The following is a 17,505-nucleotide window of genomic DNA, read 5'->3' as shown; positions in this document are numbered from 1 at the left end:
GGACGTATCGACCCTCCGAATTGCGAAGCTTGTGCGCGCGGGAGTGCGAATTGTGCAAAAGGCCACCCTAAGGCTCAGGAAAGTCCTATAGGGAATCCCTTTTGGGTTTCCTCGTGTTGGTTTCGTCCTTCTAAGAGCTAGAAGTTGATACCACGCACGCGAAACTCCAGAATGGGACGGAAGCGGGTCGAACTAAAACGAGGCGGGTCCCACTTCTAAGGTTCTAAGATAGTCGAAGGGAGATTCCTAAGGCTAGATCCTAAACCCTAAACGGAAGACTAGACCTCACGAAAAAATTGAGGTCAACACCCCATTATAACCCTTAGGAGGGCGGTTACTAGCCCCCGACAACCCTTTTCTTTCATCCACCCTCGTTATCTTGCCCACCTATTGACCACCAAATCCCTTTCTAACCAACCTCGCAACCACCATCCTTTCCCCTACCCTTACCACATTGCCGATGCCACTTCACCCTCGGATCTTCACTTCCGACCCTAGCCAGACCTTGGCTTGTTAGTGTATTTTCCATTTATATTTGCATCATGCTGTTACGCTTTCTCAGTATTAATAAAAGTTTATTTTGCATTTTCCGTTGAATTTTCTTCTAGTTTCGATATCAGTTGGTATCAGTGCTAGACTAACCTTAGTTTTATCCTAGGGTATCCTAGCATCCACCTTTCCCTCTATCAAAATTTTCTTTACCATTCCCAAACCATAGCTCAAACTCCAAATTCTCCTTTGTTGATTTTCAAAATCAGCAAGCCTAAATAGTTTTTCTACACCCGCAATAAATCACACACGCCCTGTTTCGGTTCCACCCAATAATTTTCCTCCCAACACTCAAACTCGGGCCATGCCACCAAGGAGGAATATGCTCGAGTTTGCTCGAGAAGAGATGCAGCGAGAGCTTCGTTGTCTTCCACAAAGGCTTGCGGAAATTGAAGAGTTAACATAGGAAGAGGTTACCCTAGACTGAGGTCTGGAGAGTCGAAAGGGAGAAAGAGATGAGGATTCGAATCCCTTTCATAGGGATAATTTCGGCAACCAAGAAGATAGGCCACAGCGTTCCAAAATCCAGCATCATAGGAAACTTGGAGAGGGATATCGGAATCCCCCTCAGAGGGAGACTCACAGAGAGGAGATGTCATTTGGAGGACATAGAGACTTTAACATCAAGGTAAATCTGCCAGAGTTTAAAGGAGGCATGGATCTTGAGAAATTTATTGATTGGTTACAGGCTGTTGAGTGGATCTTCGAGTATAAACATGTGCCAGAGGATAGGTGGGTGAAATTGCGGCCATCAGAGTGGGAAGAAGCAGTAGAAGGGCAGCTCCTCCAACACTGTGCCGGCCAAAAAGTGTTATAGATGCCACAACTACGGTAACATTTCCTTCAGCTGTCTCACGAGCAGAGTAGTCAGCGTCGTTGAGGAGGTTATCGAGGAGGAGACAACTGAGTATCAGAGTGAGATACATTATCTTTCCCAGATGAAGGAGAGACACTTATAATTTGACGGGTTCTACGGATCGATGTTGACACAAGGGATCTGCAGTGGCTTCACTACAATATTTTCTACACCCGTTGCACAGTGAACAAAAAAATATGCAGTCTTATCATCGATGGCGGGAGCAGCAAGAACGTGGTATCGACTCATATGGTCGAGAAATTGGGACTCACAACTTAGAGGCACTCACAACCATACTGACATGGCTGAAGAAGGAGAATTGAATCAGCATCAACCGAAGATGTTGAGTAGATTTCTCGATCGAAGGTCAGCCACAGGATCAAGTGTGGTGTGACGTGGTCTTTATGGATACCTGCCATCTTCTATTGGGACGGTCATGATAGTTTGACCGGAGGACTCAACACGATTGATTCAAAAATACATACTCATTTATTAAGGAGGGGAAACACATCATTCTACTTCTTTCGGCAAAGTCGAGATCACATGAACCCTTACCAGCAAAGCAGCGTCAGTGAGGTCAGTTCTAGTGGCGACACAAGATGGGAGGACTGAGACAACAGCTCCAGACCAGAACAGTTACGCCAGAGCTGATGTGAGGGTCTCACATCACAGACGTAAAGATTTAGGTTACTCTCATGGCACATTAGGCAGACCAGACCATGGGTTACCTTGGGAGGATCCAACAGTACAAGCATGGGCCATAGTCTCAACAGAGTGGATTGATAGGGAGCTGAGCGCGCAAGTGGTGCAGAGTTCTTTGATGCTTTGGTCAACAATGCAGCCGGAAGTGGGACTTAGGTGCCACCAAGATCAGAGACAATGAACCGGAAGCTTTGTCGAATGAGATTGAAGCTCTCTCAACCCCGGGAGACTGATACGGATGCAGGAGTTTGCTGCACGGATGCGGGAAATAAGCAAGTTGATTCAAGGGGAGCCGATCCAGACCCTGCTTGAGGTGATCGGTTTAGGATGCTATAGGAGTCAAGCGGGATTTACTTCCTTTCATGTGTCTCACTCAATAGAGTGGCACTTTAGGAAAGGAAGCATTGCTGCCGACCCTCCTATCATTCTTTTTCCTTGTTTTACTTGGGAAACTTTTTATATTGCTACTTTGTTGCATTAGGTTAGTTTTTGTTGTTGTGTGTTACTTTCAGTTTCTTTTGTGGAGTTGTTCTCTCTGTTCTCTGGCTGTATCCGAGGAGGTGGTGGTGCTCCAACTGTATCCTACTTCGCGGTGGTGATATATCTTCATCTATCCTCCTCCTACACCTTCTCCTTCCCTTCCATTAACCGTCGGCGATCCCCATACCACCCCGCAGTTCTGTTGCCCCTTTTTCGCCACTGCCTTACTGTCCAGCCTTTCCAATCGTCCTCTCAGCACTTTATTCCCCTCCAACCTGCTGTTGTTTACTACTCCAATTCCACATCAGGCAGCCTCATTATAGCCCTTAGGAGGAATGTTCCAGCCCTCCGGATTACTTACCAACCGTTTCCCCTACAACCATCCTCGCTGTTCAGCCCACCTACCGGCCACCAAACCCCTTCCTAACTGACCTCACACCCACCATCCCTTCCCCTACCCTCACCACATTGTTGATGCCACTCCGCCCTCAGATCTTCACTTTTGGCCCTACCCGGGCCTTGGTTTGTTAGTGTATTTTTCATTTCAGTTTGTGTCGTGTTGTAACCCTAACTCAGTATTAATAAAAGTTTGTTTTGTGTTTTTCGTTGAATTTACTACTAGTTTAGGTATCAGAAATTATTTTGATAATTTTAAAATTGGAGAGGGTGATTTGAATAATAGGGTTTGGAGTGATCACTAGGGTTAATAACTTAGATAAAGAGCAACTCGTGGCAGGCTTCTAGGATGACAAACTCTAGGGTAGAAATGAGCCAAAACTCACACTAAAGATAGAGCACTGGAATTTGGAAGGCACCCTTTGTTGTTGTAGATAGGAGTTTTTTCAAAAGCTATACAATTAAATTTGCTCATCTATGCTCATCTCAGGCAATTGACCTACTAGGATGTTGCATCAATAAGACTAAACTAAAATGAGCAAGTCATGAGGTTCATCATGGTATAGAATAATTTATGCCGAAAAAGATAATATCTTGCATGGTATGGATTGGGCTCTTACAATTGTTCTCATAGCTAGACATTTTATAGTGCAATGTGTGGTTTGGAGATGAACCAAGTAGATGTCAGTGGGCTTGTGATATCTCGAATCTATAGAAGGCTATTTGTTGAGGGTGGATGGTAATCTATGTAACACCAACACTTTTAAAAATGTGTCATACCTGTGTCAGCCACGTATCGAACACTGACACTTGTTCGACACGCCCTGACACTTCTCTGATACTACAAAATATATGTTTAATTTTTTTAGGCCAAAACACGTCCGGGACACATCTCAACACCGCATCAAACGTTAGCTTAACACGATTTCGAGAAAATGAGACACGAGAATTAGAAAATTTTAAATATATGTATAACATTAAGTATACCTCATAATCGAAACCACCCCATCTACTGCCATGTTAAAGCTCCCTCTAACATTGATCAGAATCAAGCAATTGAAGGTGCACCAATATTTATCAAAGCCGGGCATTAGTAATTCCGTCCTTGTATTCATACGATTTTTAAATTTTAGTAGATAAGTTGGATTTTAAGTTTGCTGAATTCTTTCAAAACATATTATATCTTATTTTAAAAATTAATTTTCATGAGCATAAGGTTTTATAATATAAATTAAATTTATGAAGTTAAATTTTATTATTGCATAATTTGTATTGTGATATTTTTAATAGAAAATAATGAAAAAAATATTTTTATATTAATAATCACTTAAATATAAAAACGTGTCCATATCGTGTTGTGTCGTATTATTTTCAATTATGTCGTTTCCCCGAATTGTGTCCTGTTCACGTCCTCATCTGTGTTCATGCTTCATAGATGGTAATTATTGAGATGATGGCCTAGTCTCAATAGCGTATGTGAGGAGTGACTCCTAGAAGGCTTCTAGATGAGGAGTGACTCCTGGCAGGCACTGTCGTTGGTGATGTATCTCTATCTATTGGTTTTGTCAATTCTGTATGAAACAGTAGTAAACTGCCCGTTAAATGTTGTCCATTTTGTAGATAAGCAGTCTGAGCCGAATGAAAGTTTTTTATTCCATTTCTCTATTATCAAACAATTCTCACCCTCACAATAAATGCAACCTTCTAAGCCCATTTTGTTGCCAACTTAGGTGGTAGAATTGCAGGGAATATTGTTGTCATGGCTACAGGAGAAGCACCATCTGAAGTTGCTACTGAACTTCCAGAAATATTTAAAACCATACAGGAAGCGGTCTGTTTTATTTGTGCATATCTGTTTCTTTGGACTTAAGAAGTTATGGTATTAAATTGGCTTTTTTTGGTAGGCAGTGGGACAAACTCGAAGACAAATATGCTGTGACTTCCCTTACTTTTTTTGCACTAATTGCTCTTTATGGTTCTGCTGGATTGATCTCGGTAAGTATAATTAGTACTCAATTGATTGCATGGTCGTAGAAGCTAAGGGTAAGGGACTGTTTGGGATCACTTTTATTTTTAATTTTCTATTTTTTGTTCTTATCTTATTTTCTTTATATTTTGATTTGAAATAAAACATATTTGACTATTTGATTTTATAACACTCAAAACAATTGCCTTATAGAAAGCATTTTAATTTTTTTAGAAAAATAAACTTGTAAAAAACACATTAATCATTTTTAAAATTAAAAGAAAAAAATAAAACAAAAATAAAAAAATAAAAGTGATCCCAAAGAAGCCTTATGATTCTCTAGTTTGTTTTAACATGAAAAATTTGAACTTTTGTAATTTTATGTAGGCAATTGATAAGCTTCCTCTACTTCCGAGTATATTTGAACTAGTTGGAATTGGCTACACTGGAGTAAGTCCTGTGACTCTTACAGAAACATTACTGTTAGCATAGATGGCAGTGCCATAGAAAATGAATTTTTGAGAGCATGAGTGTGCTGATGATTTATTTACTCCAGGAACTTCAAACAGGTCAATTAATTCATGGGGCTCTTTGCCGCACTAACATGTGAATGTTACATCATATTATTAGATATCTGATTTGCTAACATCTGTAAAGAAAACAAAAAATGTCATCATGGTCCCTTGACTATTTATAACGGATCATTTTAATCTCATAGTCTACAAATGTGTTAAGTTAGTCCCCAAAATCCCTTTATAGGAGCAGAAATAATCCTGCATTTAAAGGAGTTCGTAGACTGATTTTAAACTATTATAAAACAGTTTGGGGACTAATTTTACATTTTAATAAACTTTAGGACTAGAAAAAATTCATTGCAAAAAGTCAAAGAATAATTTATTTTAGCATTTTTCTTCGTTTGTAAAATATAAATTTCTAAATGATCATTTTGTCTTTATTCACTGACATTTACATGTTTGTCAAAAATCAGCCAACTCAAGTCATATTCAATATTGATAGATAACACAAATATGTATTGATAATGACATTTTAATGCTATTGACATCTAAACAACATTGAATCAAACAGATTCATATGGATATTTGACATTAAACCAAATGTAATTTGTATCCATATCTTCTATTTCCTGTAATTTACTTTCCAAAAAGATGTCCAATCACAATATGCAAGGCACACTTAAAATCCTTTTCTGCTTATCATAGAGCTATATATTATATATTGTTTCTGTTTATTTCTATGTTTTGCTAACTCCATCTTTATCCTTCTTCCATTCTTTGCTACTAAATTAATGCGTTTCAATCTACTTTTGTCATTCATTCAGTGGTTTGCATACCGCAACATTGTTTTCAAGCCTGACAGGTACACCTCATTAACAACATTAATTCTAGAAAATCCGTTTTTAAACTTCAGAAAATTTATACTTAAAAATAATATATGCTATTGTGCCCTCAGGGAAGCTTTAATTGCAAAAATAAAGAGCATCTATGGCGATGTTATTGGAAGCAGCTAAAGGGGTATTTTTGGGATGAGCTCTCAGAACTTTAGAGCCTGTTTGGTTACAGTTCAGGAGCATGGTGGAGGATCTGTTTTCAGTATTGGTGATCTGCGCCTTTCTTGTATTGATAGAAATATATTGAAGCTTTCGTATTGTTAATGGCAGTCAGGTATTACAAGAAAATCTTTGTAATTTCAGATATGCCCGTTTCCCCTCTTCGTGCAATCCATTTGTTTTGCAAATTTAAAGAAAGCTAACAGCTTCCAGGTTTTAAAAAAGAAAATTTGAGTCAAATTTTGGTAAGAATTAGTTTATAAATGGGACATTTACATGCATAGATGCATACATAGCATCCAATTTCTATGTATTTACATGTCCAACACCTGAATTTTACCACCCAAATCTTTCATATTACATAAAAAATATCACTTTTCTAAACTTTCAAGTATGAGATACACCTTTTCATGCATAGAAAAGGTGGTATATCTGTAAAGATTGAAGTTTATGTGTTAGACATATAAATACACGGGTATTGAGTTGTATATAGTACTGTACTTGTTCGTGGTATAATAGTTGAAGGTTAAGTTTTTCACTCGGAGGTCAGGGGTTCGAAACATATATATTACCTTTTGGGCTCAATTTTTTCTCCAAATCTTCCTAAGATATTTAATCATCTCTTTTATTGAGCTCCTCTCAAGGTAATGAGAGTATTTTAAAACACATCTACATCAAATTCTAATCAGAGGATTCCATAAACGTTTTCTTAAAATGGGAGTATTCAGCATACACGCAGTTGTCATTTTCGGCAAACATGTGATAATTTGGTCATTAAAAGAAATTTTCATACATACCACGTAATTTTTATATATTAACAAGTCTCATACCTACATTTTGATATTTATTTACATAAAATGCAGCTGAAAAAAGGTGTTTAATCTATTATATGGATGGCATTGGCTATCCAAATGTCACTTGTAATTCATTAAGTCAATCTAGAGAAATTTTTCAGCTTTGTTCAATTATAAAAATATTTTTTAATCCATTTTATATGGACTTTCATCCGAAGGAAACAGTGAATTACCATGGATTGAAGTGATAAAAAAGTTTAGTTTTCTATAGTTATTTACTTTCTTAAGTCTATTTAATTGCAGATAAAACAGACGGTTAGAAGAGAAAAATATTACCTCATGAGTACTGATGCATCAGTACTCTAATGGTGAGGTGTCACGTGGGCAATGGTCTCACTGTGACGTCACGTTGCACCTCACCATTAGAGTGCTGATGCATCAGTACTCCTGAGGTAATACTTTTTTCGTCAGAAGATGGTCATGTCACAGAAAAATGAGCGTCTTATTATTATTATTATTTGGAAGATTTTTATACATATCACTTAATTAATATCTATTAATGCATGTAACAATTAAATTTTAATTTTCACATACATACACACATTAAATATCTATATATTTACATATCTAACATGGAAAATTTATTTTCTTACATTATACCATCCTAATATATCATCATATAATTTTTTCTTGAGCATTTACATACATAACACTTAATTCTTATCTATTTACATATCTAATATCTATGTTTTATTTTTTACATTTATATCAGTTAAATCTTTCATATCACAAAAAATAAATTACATTTTTAAATTTTAATAACTGGAACGTACCTTTCTATGCATATATAAAGGTGCCATGCTTTTAAAAATTGAAATTTGGCTATTACGTATGTAAATACATAGGAATTGAGTGTCATGTATGTAAATTATCCCTTTTTTTTTTCTAATTATTCATAAGCCGCAGTGATTGCTAATGGGTATAGGCGTCGATCTTTAAAATGAGAAGGTTATAGCCCGAAGAGCAAGGAGCCAATAACAGCGGCCTACACTGTTGCAGAAACACTACCATTACACAATAACATTTTTGTCCTTTTATAAGGTCTAGCTTGATTGATACTCAAGTATTACTGTTTATCAAAGATTATAAAGAGATGCTTTCTGAACATAACTAGAAATAAATATGAATAAATTGTAGTTGATGTCAACAACTCGAGATGTTTTTTGTGAGCATAGCAGTGTTCTTGATATGTCATTATTATTGGGCATTAGATGATTGCTGAATTAGTTGGAGATTGTGTGCTGAACGTCAGTTATTGATAGATATCAAACTTCAAATGATGGTGAGCATTGGAAGTTAGGCAATAGTAATTGGTCATCTTGGTCATTGTTCTGGCAGAAGGGAAGGCTGGATTAACAGTAAGATGAGTGTTTGACGTCGACGACTCAGAATCACATACCAATCATGGGTAGCATCAAACGATAGTCTATTGAAAATGCTAGAAGTTGGGAGACAAACAACTTTTTAACATAAAGAAAACTCAATTGATTAGAAAGACAAACAATGTATGCGAGTGAATAACAAATTTTGAATGTGATTGTTGAAAATCGTTGTGTTAGGTCTATATGTATCATCAAAATTTTATCAATGATGAGCCACTGAATCAGTTGTGATTTTGATGGTATGGACAAAGTGTGAACACATTAGGTCGGTTGTTGGTAGGCATCATACTGAGAAGACTCAAGCATTGATTGATAGTTTGTATAATCCTTAAAACTCCCAAAATTTTAGAAGGCATCCCAATTTTACTGTGCCAAATCAAGATATCATTTAGAAAGAATTAATGTCAAAACTTCAAATTTTTTACACAAATTCACTCTAAAAAATTAGTGTAAATGCCTTCTTTATTTATCTCTCTAGAGTTTTCTAGAAAACATAGAAGCCGCTCAAGATAATGCATATCTTTGTAAATGTTCTCGAATGAATCCTAAACATAAACTTTAAATGGTGTTTAAAATAGAGATTTTAGTTAAAAATTTGTTGAAGAAAGAAGTTACATGTAATTGATGACTTAAAAGAGCTTTTTATAATATAGATTAATTCAAATGATTTCTCAACTATGACAGTTGATACTAGATCAATTCTAACATTTAATGAAACCTCAATTCATCTTTCAAAGCAAACACCATTGTATGTACCATAATCATCTTTTGAGAGAGAAAGGCTAGCCATAATTATATTAAACATTCACCCCATCCTAGCATTCTTTGTAAGCCTTCATTGTATTCTTTATATCTTTTCTTCTCATGATGTGCTTACTTTCTCAATTCGTAACAATGTGGTCTAGGTCAAATGTTCGACCCATTTGAATTTCATTCATATATTCCTAATTATTTTTATGTTTTTTCTCCTCGTAGAGTAGCTTAGGCATTATTCTTACTTAAGCTCATATCATCTCCAAACCACACAAGTGAATTTCTCTCATATCAAGAAAGAGCAAAAATTTGCTATTCACATTTTTTGTTATCATATGTAAGAAACAAAATTTTATCTCTAGAGGCCAAAAAGAACCACAATAAGTGAAGACATTCAATATGAATCTTAAATTCAAATATGTATGTTCTTTCTAAGCATCTTGTTTGATAGACTTGCAATGATAATACATTTGTTACTCGAGAATAACTAGAAGCTTGATTCAAGGATCTTCAACAAACATTAATTGCTATTTCAATAATAACAAACATTGCTTTCAAAAACCTATTTTTTTCCCTATATTTTATCTTAATTATCACAAGTATATAAGCATAACTATTAATAACATTCCTACTCCATCACTTCATATTAAAACTTTTATACAATATTTCTCTCTTCATGATTGGTCGGGAATGTCTTCTCTTTATACTATCATAAATAAACAATCAAATGTACTAGAATATTTGCCACCACATTGAAGAATTTTGTGTATAGATTATTCAATGATACTTTCTCCTCAAATATATATAGATTTGAGGAGTTTTTAACATGCCCATCAAATCATGAAAACTTGTTAGATCTACTTTAGGGTCTGTTTGTGGCAGCTTTAGCTTATTGAATAATCTACTGATAAGCTGATTAAAAATAATCTGCTGATAAGCTAGGTTGAGTAGCTATTACAAATTTTTATTTTTATGAAAAAACTAAACTGCAGCCAAAAAGCTGCCACCGCACCTAGAAACCTACGGTATGAAAATGTTATTTTCAATGTTTTGAAAACGCACAAGCTGTCAAAATGCAGTTTACCCAAACAGATCAGATGTGTTTTCAAAACACTACCATACTAAATAAGCTGTCTCAAACGGACCCTTAATCTTAAAAAATTGAAAAAAGTGAAAAAATATAAAAAATTAAATTGCTAAATCAGTACGCTGTATGATTAGCCAAATCCTAGGCAGATTCCCTCAAAAGAATTTTCATTCAAAGTGGAGAGCTATTCCGAGAGTTTTATTAATGATCCGTATTAATTAATTTAATTAAGAACGATTAGCCAGGTCGTCGTCGTCGTCTTGAAGACCTCAATCCCTCCTCCAAATTCCGAAAAAATAAAATAAATACCAAAACTCCCCCGTCCGACATGCCCCCGCCTCGCTCCCGCACACCCAGGCTTCGTCCCCGAAACCCGTTCCCCCTCCCCTCCTCCCAACGCCTCTTCTCCCCTCTCCGGACGCCAACTCTCCTCCTCCCGAAGTTCGTACACTTCGCCTCTCCTCTCTCAAAACCCCCTCCATTCGACTCCTCACATGGCCTCTTCCATCCATGGATCACATCTCCACCTCCACCTCCCTCCTCCTCTTTCTCGTCGTCGCCGGCTCCGCCGCCTCCAAAGAATCTCTATTCACCAACCCCTGCAATGAGCTCTGCGGCGATCTCTCCCTTCCTTACCCTTTCTACCTCAACTCATCCTGCGGTCCCCAAATCGACGCCTTCCGCCTCACCTGCACCCGCAACTCCTCCCTTTACCTAACCCTCGGCCCCACCGAACTACGTATCATCGCCTTCCTTACCTCCAGCTCCATCCTCCTCGACTACTCGTCCAAGTCGAGGTCCAATTCCAACTCCAACTCATCCCCTTGCGATCGCTGGTACGCAGATCTGAAAGTCTCCGCCGCGGTCCTCAATCGAAGCCCCTTTGTGGCCGTCACAACAGACAACGTGCTTCGCCTCTATGCCTGCGATGATTCGTCCGTGTGTCGGTCTGGGTGTGAAAGGGTGGGAGGGTGCGAGGGGGGATGCTGTTATCCGCTTTCGGATGGGAGCGTGTGGAAGGCGGGTGAGGGAATTGGGGTATTTGGTGAGTATGGGTGTCGAGGGTTTTCGAGCTGGGTTGAGAAGAGGGGATTGGTTGGGCGTGCGAGGAGAGGGATTGAGGTTGAATGGGCCGTGCCGATGAGATTGGTGGAGGATGTGGCTTGTGCCAATGGGGCGGTGATGGTGAACGCAACTGTGGTAAAGAAAGGGTATAGGTGTTCTTGCGGGCCTGGGCTTGTTGGTGATGGTTTTGCACGGGGAATCGGCTGTTTCAAAGGTGAGTCTTTTTTGCTTCTTCTTTTTCTTTGGCACAGTGAAAATCTTTATTTTGGATTTTAGTTGCCTGAGGGCACTGCCTGGCTACAAGCAGGATTTAATGAAGCTTGATAATCAGGATTTAGTAAATCCTATAGGCGTTAAATCCTGAATTTAGTAGATCCTTTAGCCGTTAAATCCTGAAATTTGTTTGAGATGATAAATGTTTAATTGTGTTTAATCTCTTTGACATATACTTTTTAAAATTTAAGATTTAATGGAGGAGTTTAAATCTCTTAAAACTCTAGGTTCTACTAAATCCTAGATTGAGCCTAAAAGTCTTGGCACATATAAGCTTATTTTTTCACAATTGTAAATCAATAATGACTCTTTACGCTAATCTCCCCGACTGATGAACTGTTTTGAACGAGGCATGTTTACAGCTTGTAGTGATGAGGGCCATTCTGCAAATGGTGATTGTTGTAAAGGAAGGTTCTGCAAAAAGAGAGTTGCTATTTTTGTTGGTATGCAGCTTCTGTATGTTGGATAATTTTTTTGAAACTAGATTTCTTTCATCATGCAAGCATGCTCATTTTCAACATTTCAACATATCCTTTTGCATATAACATAATTGTTAGATCGTGTAATTTGTCTAACACGAGTCCTTTCGCCGGCAGGGGCCATCATTTCTGCAATATTTGTCTCCGGTGCATTGGCCATTTGTTTCCTCGTAAAGGTTCCAGTTAATAGAAGCAAAGATCATCCTCACCAAGCCTGCCTCCCTAAAATCCTCGGAAAAGCTTGCAGAACTCGATTATTCACCTATCAGGAGCTCAACGACGCCACAAAGGGATTCGACCATGAACAGCAGCTCATCAGTGTTGTTGATGGGACCATCCACATCGGTGTTATCGATGATGGATCTCTTGTCGCCGTGCACAAAGTGAACTGCGAAAACGAGCAGAATCTCAAGCAGGTTTGGGAGATCATAGAGATTCTCTCCCAGGCTTCGCACAAGAATATTGCCAGAATAATTGGATGCTGCATCAGCTCCAACCACTCATTGCTTCTGGTGCATGAATTCTTTTCGCATGGAACTCTGGAGGAGCACCTCCAGCGACGCAGAGGAAACGGTTTTTCTTGGTACCATAGACTTAACATCGCTATCGAAGTTGCAAGTGCTCTGTCTTTCCTTCGAAGCGAGATCTCCCCACCTGTCAACCTCCATGATCTCAAATCCAGCGAAATATACATCGATGCAGAGTATTCCATCAAAATTGCAAGCTTCAAGTTTCTGAGCTCCACAAATGGCGATGAATCCTGTTCATACGCGGTTTCTCATGATGCTCGGATTGTCAACAACTTCGGTCTCATATTGCTGGAGCTCATCACAGGTTCACGAAAGGAACATCTTTTAGAGCTCACGTTGTTGAAGATTAGGGACAGAAAGCTTCATGAGATTGTGGATCCTTACCTTAGGTTTGGCGAGCAACCGTCGGTTCAATGCGAACAAATTGAAAGAGTGGCACTCTTTGCGATGCAGTGTTTGGGAAGTAGGATGGGTGAAAGCGTTTCCATGGTTACTGTTGCTAAAGAATTTATTCTGATTACTCATGATGGCGTGGAGGAAGGTGGCAAGAAAGAGCCTATACTGGAGGTGACTTTTTCAAACTCAAGCCTTCTTCAAATGATATCCATGTCGCCAGACACTCTGCATGTGCCTTAAAAGGCGTTTCTTGAAGCCCAGATTTTCTTGGTTTTAGCACGTGAAGTATGAAAAGTAGTATTAACTTATATATTGAGGAATCTGGCAGCAAGTTTTGTCGAAGTTCCTATTTTATTTACTCTTAAATGTATTGCTTCTGTAGTGATTAGCAGTTTTTTTTTTTTCGTGTGGGAAATCTAGCTGTTTTCTTCTAGTGTTATTCTTGGGCTGGGGTTGGTCATGCTTTGAATCCTTCTCCAGTTGTATTCTCTTCATCTCTTCATCGTGAGGCAGGATTCGCTTTACAATTATGTAGTGTTTAAAACCCTTAATTTTTTTTTTTGGAATATTTACATACATACCAGAGGCTGAATCATGTGTTAGGCAATTTAGTAATAAAATTTAATATTTTTTTTAATGAAGTTTAGGTAATTTAGTAATTTTATCTCCTTGATGTATTTTTCTGCAACACCTAAAACAAATTAAATATTTGGTAATTTTTCCTACTCTAAAATTAAAGTTAGGGCAGTTCCTAACGCTAGCACAAAGAAAATTTGAAGAAGGAAGAGAATTCATGGATGTTATGATAGTAAATATTCATACTAATAAATTTAAATTATATATTCAGAAGAAAGGGGGATCTGAAATCTCTATAACGCGAGTATAGCTAAAGCAGAGATGGAAGGATTTTCCCAGAGGCGAATATCAAGATAGCAGTTGCGGTTCAGGTACAATCTCTATTACCCCCTTTAAACTGAGGATCTAGGGCGTAGGTTGTTGGTTTGGTCGTGAGATGTTGGTGTCGAGCAATGGGAAGAGCCTTGTCGACATGCTGGTCAGCTGTCATGACGTGATGAAGAGTAATGTTTTGTAGTTGTTGATGATCTTGAGTGAAGTGATAGTCCACCTCGATGTGCTTTGTTCTCGCGTGGAAGACGACGGGGTAATGGGCAATGGCGATGGCAGGGGTGCTGTTGATGAATAAAGTGGTTGGAGGAAGAGAGGTGGAGGTAAGTTCGAATAGGAGACAGTGTATCCACATTATTCTTGCATTGACCGCAACAATCATGCAATATTAAACCACTGTGCTGGATTTGGCAACAGTGGTTTGTTTTTTTGTAGACCAAGATATAAGATTAGGGCATAAATATATGCAGAATTCGGTGGTGGATTTCCTATCACGTGGATACCTTTTTAAAGTATGCATCTACATAAGCCTGCAAGAGAAGTGTGCCTTTCTGAATATGAAAATCATAGTTAGTTGTTCTTTTAAGATAGCGAAAAAAAAAATAAAAAAAAATAAAAAAAAAAAACGTTTGAGTTGAGTGTTATCTAAAGTGGTAGGTGTATGCATATGTTGGCTGAGAAAATTTACTGTGAAGGTGATGTTAGGGCGAGCAGTGGTGAGATATTGTAATGGCCCTATAGTTTTCCGATAATCTAGAGGATCGGATTGAACAGTGAGTGTTTTCACTATGATTGTATGGGTGAGTGGGAAGATGTGTCTTAACCATGTTTCCGTTCATTTTTCTCTTTTTTATTTTAAAAGGAGTCGCCAGCTTGTCGATCGTCGTATACTTCCCCTATTAATAAATCTCCCTTCTCCCTCCCGAACCATATAAATGATCCGAAGAGGAGAGGAACCGAATAAGACAAGACATATGATGAAAATAAACAAACAAATTATAAAAAGAAATATGGAGCGCTTATGTATAATAAATTCTCGTGCAACAAGTCGATAGTATACGTCCGAATAAGATCAGATCGAAATATCTTGAAACAAGGTATGCACAAAGAGAATGCTTACATAAAGCATCCGTAACTAGAGAACCAAAAAGAACATTTTTGTTTTGGAGTCTAGAGCACTCCCAAATGAACATAAATTTTTGGTTAATTACATCTTGGGGATGCCCAATAATATTCTCAATAAAAGGAATCTTGCATACATTATCATGACCGATAAACTGGTCACCAAAATGATGGTTATCTCACAGGAGCATACTAATGCTTTCAACTCTCTCGCTAAACCATAGAGCAGAAAATGAATCTCTCACATCCTAAATGAGTAGCGGCTGATCAGCGATTGGGGTTTATGAAATAACCAGATTGACTTATATGGTCTACACTATGCTTTCAAGGCCAAACTGGGCCATACGGGTAGCGGGTGAATCACCGCATCACAAACGGGTGACAACCTATCTGCAATCAAGTCTATGAGAAGATATCAACGAGGTGTCAAAAGGATGACATGCCTTAAAGGGACTCAACAAAGGGGGGTAGAGTAATCTTAAATATGTAGAGATAGTCAGGTCAGGATACCACAGATCCATCATCCCAAGCAATTAAAACCCTAAGCCTATCTGGTTGTGAAGATTGTAAACCCAGCACAACCTGAGATTCCTTATCAATAATCTGTGAATTACATCGTCCAGGGAGACCTCATTAGCCCTAAGGTTAAAAGAATATAACTCTAATCTTAAGACATATAAAGGTAGAGTTCACAAAGGCGGACTTACATCTATTGATATGACGAGAAGACCACTGGAAAGAAGAGAAGAGAGGTCCAGCTACAAAGTTGTAAACACTCCCAACAAATGACTTATACCTACCCCCCCCCGGGTCAGGGAAGCCTTTAACACTCTAAGTGCGCTAGACAACCACCAAAGTATAAAACTTATGTTGGGCCAATCAGGTTTAAGAAATATGAGGACTTCTCATTAGAATATGTAGAATGATGCAGTGTATCTATCCCTAAACGTGGAGGCCCTATTAAGTATGATGAGGTATATAACTATGTCTACAAACCATTTTAAAACCAACCCAAATGTTATGTAATAAAGTAAAGTGCAAGTTTAAAATTCCTGAATATTTTAATCCTAAATTTGAGTTAATCTTAATCTTTATTAGTAAGATTTTAAAGAAAATTTAAAATTTTAGTGTCCTTAATGAGTCTACAAAATAATAAACAGGCCGGTGCCGCTGGGTCGGCAACATATCCTAGAAAAGAAAAAGGGCGGCCGGACTCCGCATATACATATCCGGTCCTAATTCTATACATCAATATAAAAATGCAGAATTAAGATACGGGGCACGAGCGTCTGCTCCTGGTCCCCTCCACGTGGTTCCCGTGCTAAATTTCTCGGAACCCGTGCCCGTATTTTATTTCTGTTACAGGACTCTCCTACACTCTAAAAAGTACATAGAAAAATAAAAGACTCATTCCTGCATGAAAACAAGTGTTTAGCAAGAAAGCTCACATGCAAATAACGTATCATGAGCCATGCCTTAAAAGTGGGGGAAGCTAACAACACCTGCAAGCAATAAGGGTCAGAAATCATTACTTGCTCTCCCCCATAACGGTACCTGTGTGTATATGAAAATAGGCATGGCTCCATGCAGAAGAATGCCCTAACATACTACCCACATATGCAACATGCAGACACACCACAAGCATAATGCAAAAGAAAAGAAAGATAAAAGAAAGATACCTAGCTAGGGCAACCAATCCAACAGAGAACAATAGCCAGGCATCAAAACGACTATATAGCACCCTAAATCCTAGCCTAGCACACCATCTAACGAAAAAGTGCATCAACGTAGTATATAAGTGAGGGGTAAGTCTGAGTATAATATGACTTTGACGGGGTCGTCATACCGGCCCCATCCTAAAGATCCAAAGGATCTAAAGGGTGTCACGAAGAATGATGACACGAGTTAGATCTTTTAGATATTTAGCACAGTCATACTCGTGCTAATCCCGATGACTTAACTCGCATTGCTCACTGGGATCAACCCAGCAAGCAATGCTCGTTAAGGCATCGCGACCAACACAGGATCACTCTCCTAACGAACCTGGCTCGCTATCCATGCAAACATGCAAATGCAAATGCTAATGCAGGAAAATCAAAACAAATAAGTAATGACAAAGAGTATGCCATGAAGGCAGTGACT

At 38.2% G+C, this 17,505-nt stretch overlaps 2 protein-coding genes across 2 annotated transcripts in view; both read left to right on the top strand.

The window, feature by feature from the left end:
- LOC110035115 (protein CURVATURE THYLAKOID 1B, chloroplastic) overlaps positions 1–6,747 on the top strand; it is a 33,722-nt gene extending 26,975 nt beyond the window's left edge. Inside the window, exons 2-6 of the mRNA XM_020739358.1 lie at positions 4,714–4,814; positions 4,892–4,978; positions 5,337–5,399; positions 6,289–6,326; positions 6,420–6,747. Of these exons, the coding sequence (XP_020595017.1) occupies positions 4,714–4,814; positions 4,892–4,978; positions 5,337–5,399; positions 6,289–6,326; positions 6,420–6,477 (347 nt within the window). The 3' untranslated portion in view covers positions 6,478–6,747. The remainder of the gene's footprint in view (positions 1–4,713; positions 4,815–4,891; positions 4,979–5,336; positions 5,400–6,288; positions 6,327–6,419) is intronic.
- A 4,002-nt stretch (positions 6,748–10,749) lies between these two features.
- LOC110039552 (probably inactive receptor-like protein kinase At2g46850) lies at positions 10,750–13,917 on the top strand. Its single transcript, XM_020744659.1, has 3 exons — positions 10,750–11,871; positions 12,293–12,373; positions 12,527–13,917. The coding sequence occupies exons 1-3, from the start codon at positions 11,103–11,105 to the stop codon at positions 13,573–13,575; spliced, it is 1,899 nt and encodes a 632-aa protein (XP_020600318.1). The 5' UTR covers positions 10,750–11,102; the 3' UTR covers positions 13,576–13,917.
- The last annotated feature ends 3,588 nt before the right edge of the window (positions 13,918–17,505 follow it).

Source organism: Phalaenopsis equestris, unplaced genomic scaffold (genome assembly GCF_001263595.1).
Source record: "Phalaenopsis equestris unplaced genomic scaffold, ASM126359v1 Scaffold000002, whole genome shotgun sequence".
NCBI classification, from domain to species: domain Eukaryota; kingdom Viridiplantae; phylum Streptophyta; class Magnoliopsida; order Asparagales; family Orchidaceae; genus Phalaenopsis; species Phalaenopsis equestris.
Note: the sequence above shows the minus strand (reverse complement) of the source record. Positions and strands in the feature narration are given on the sequence as shown.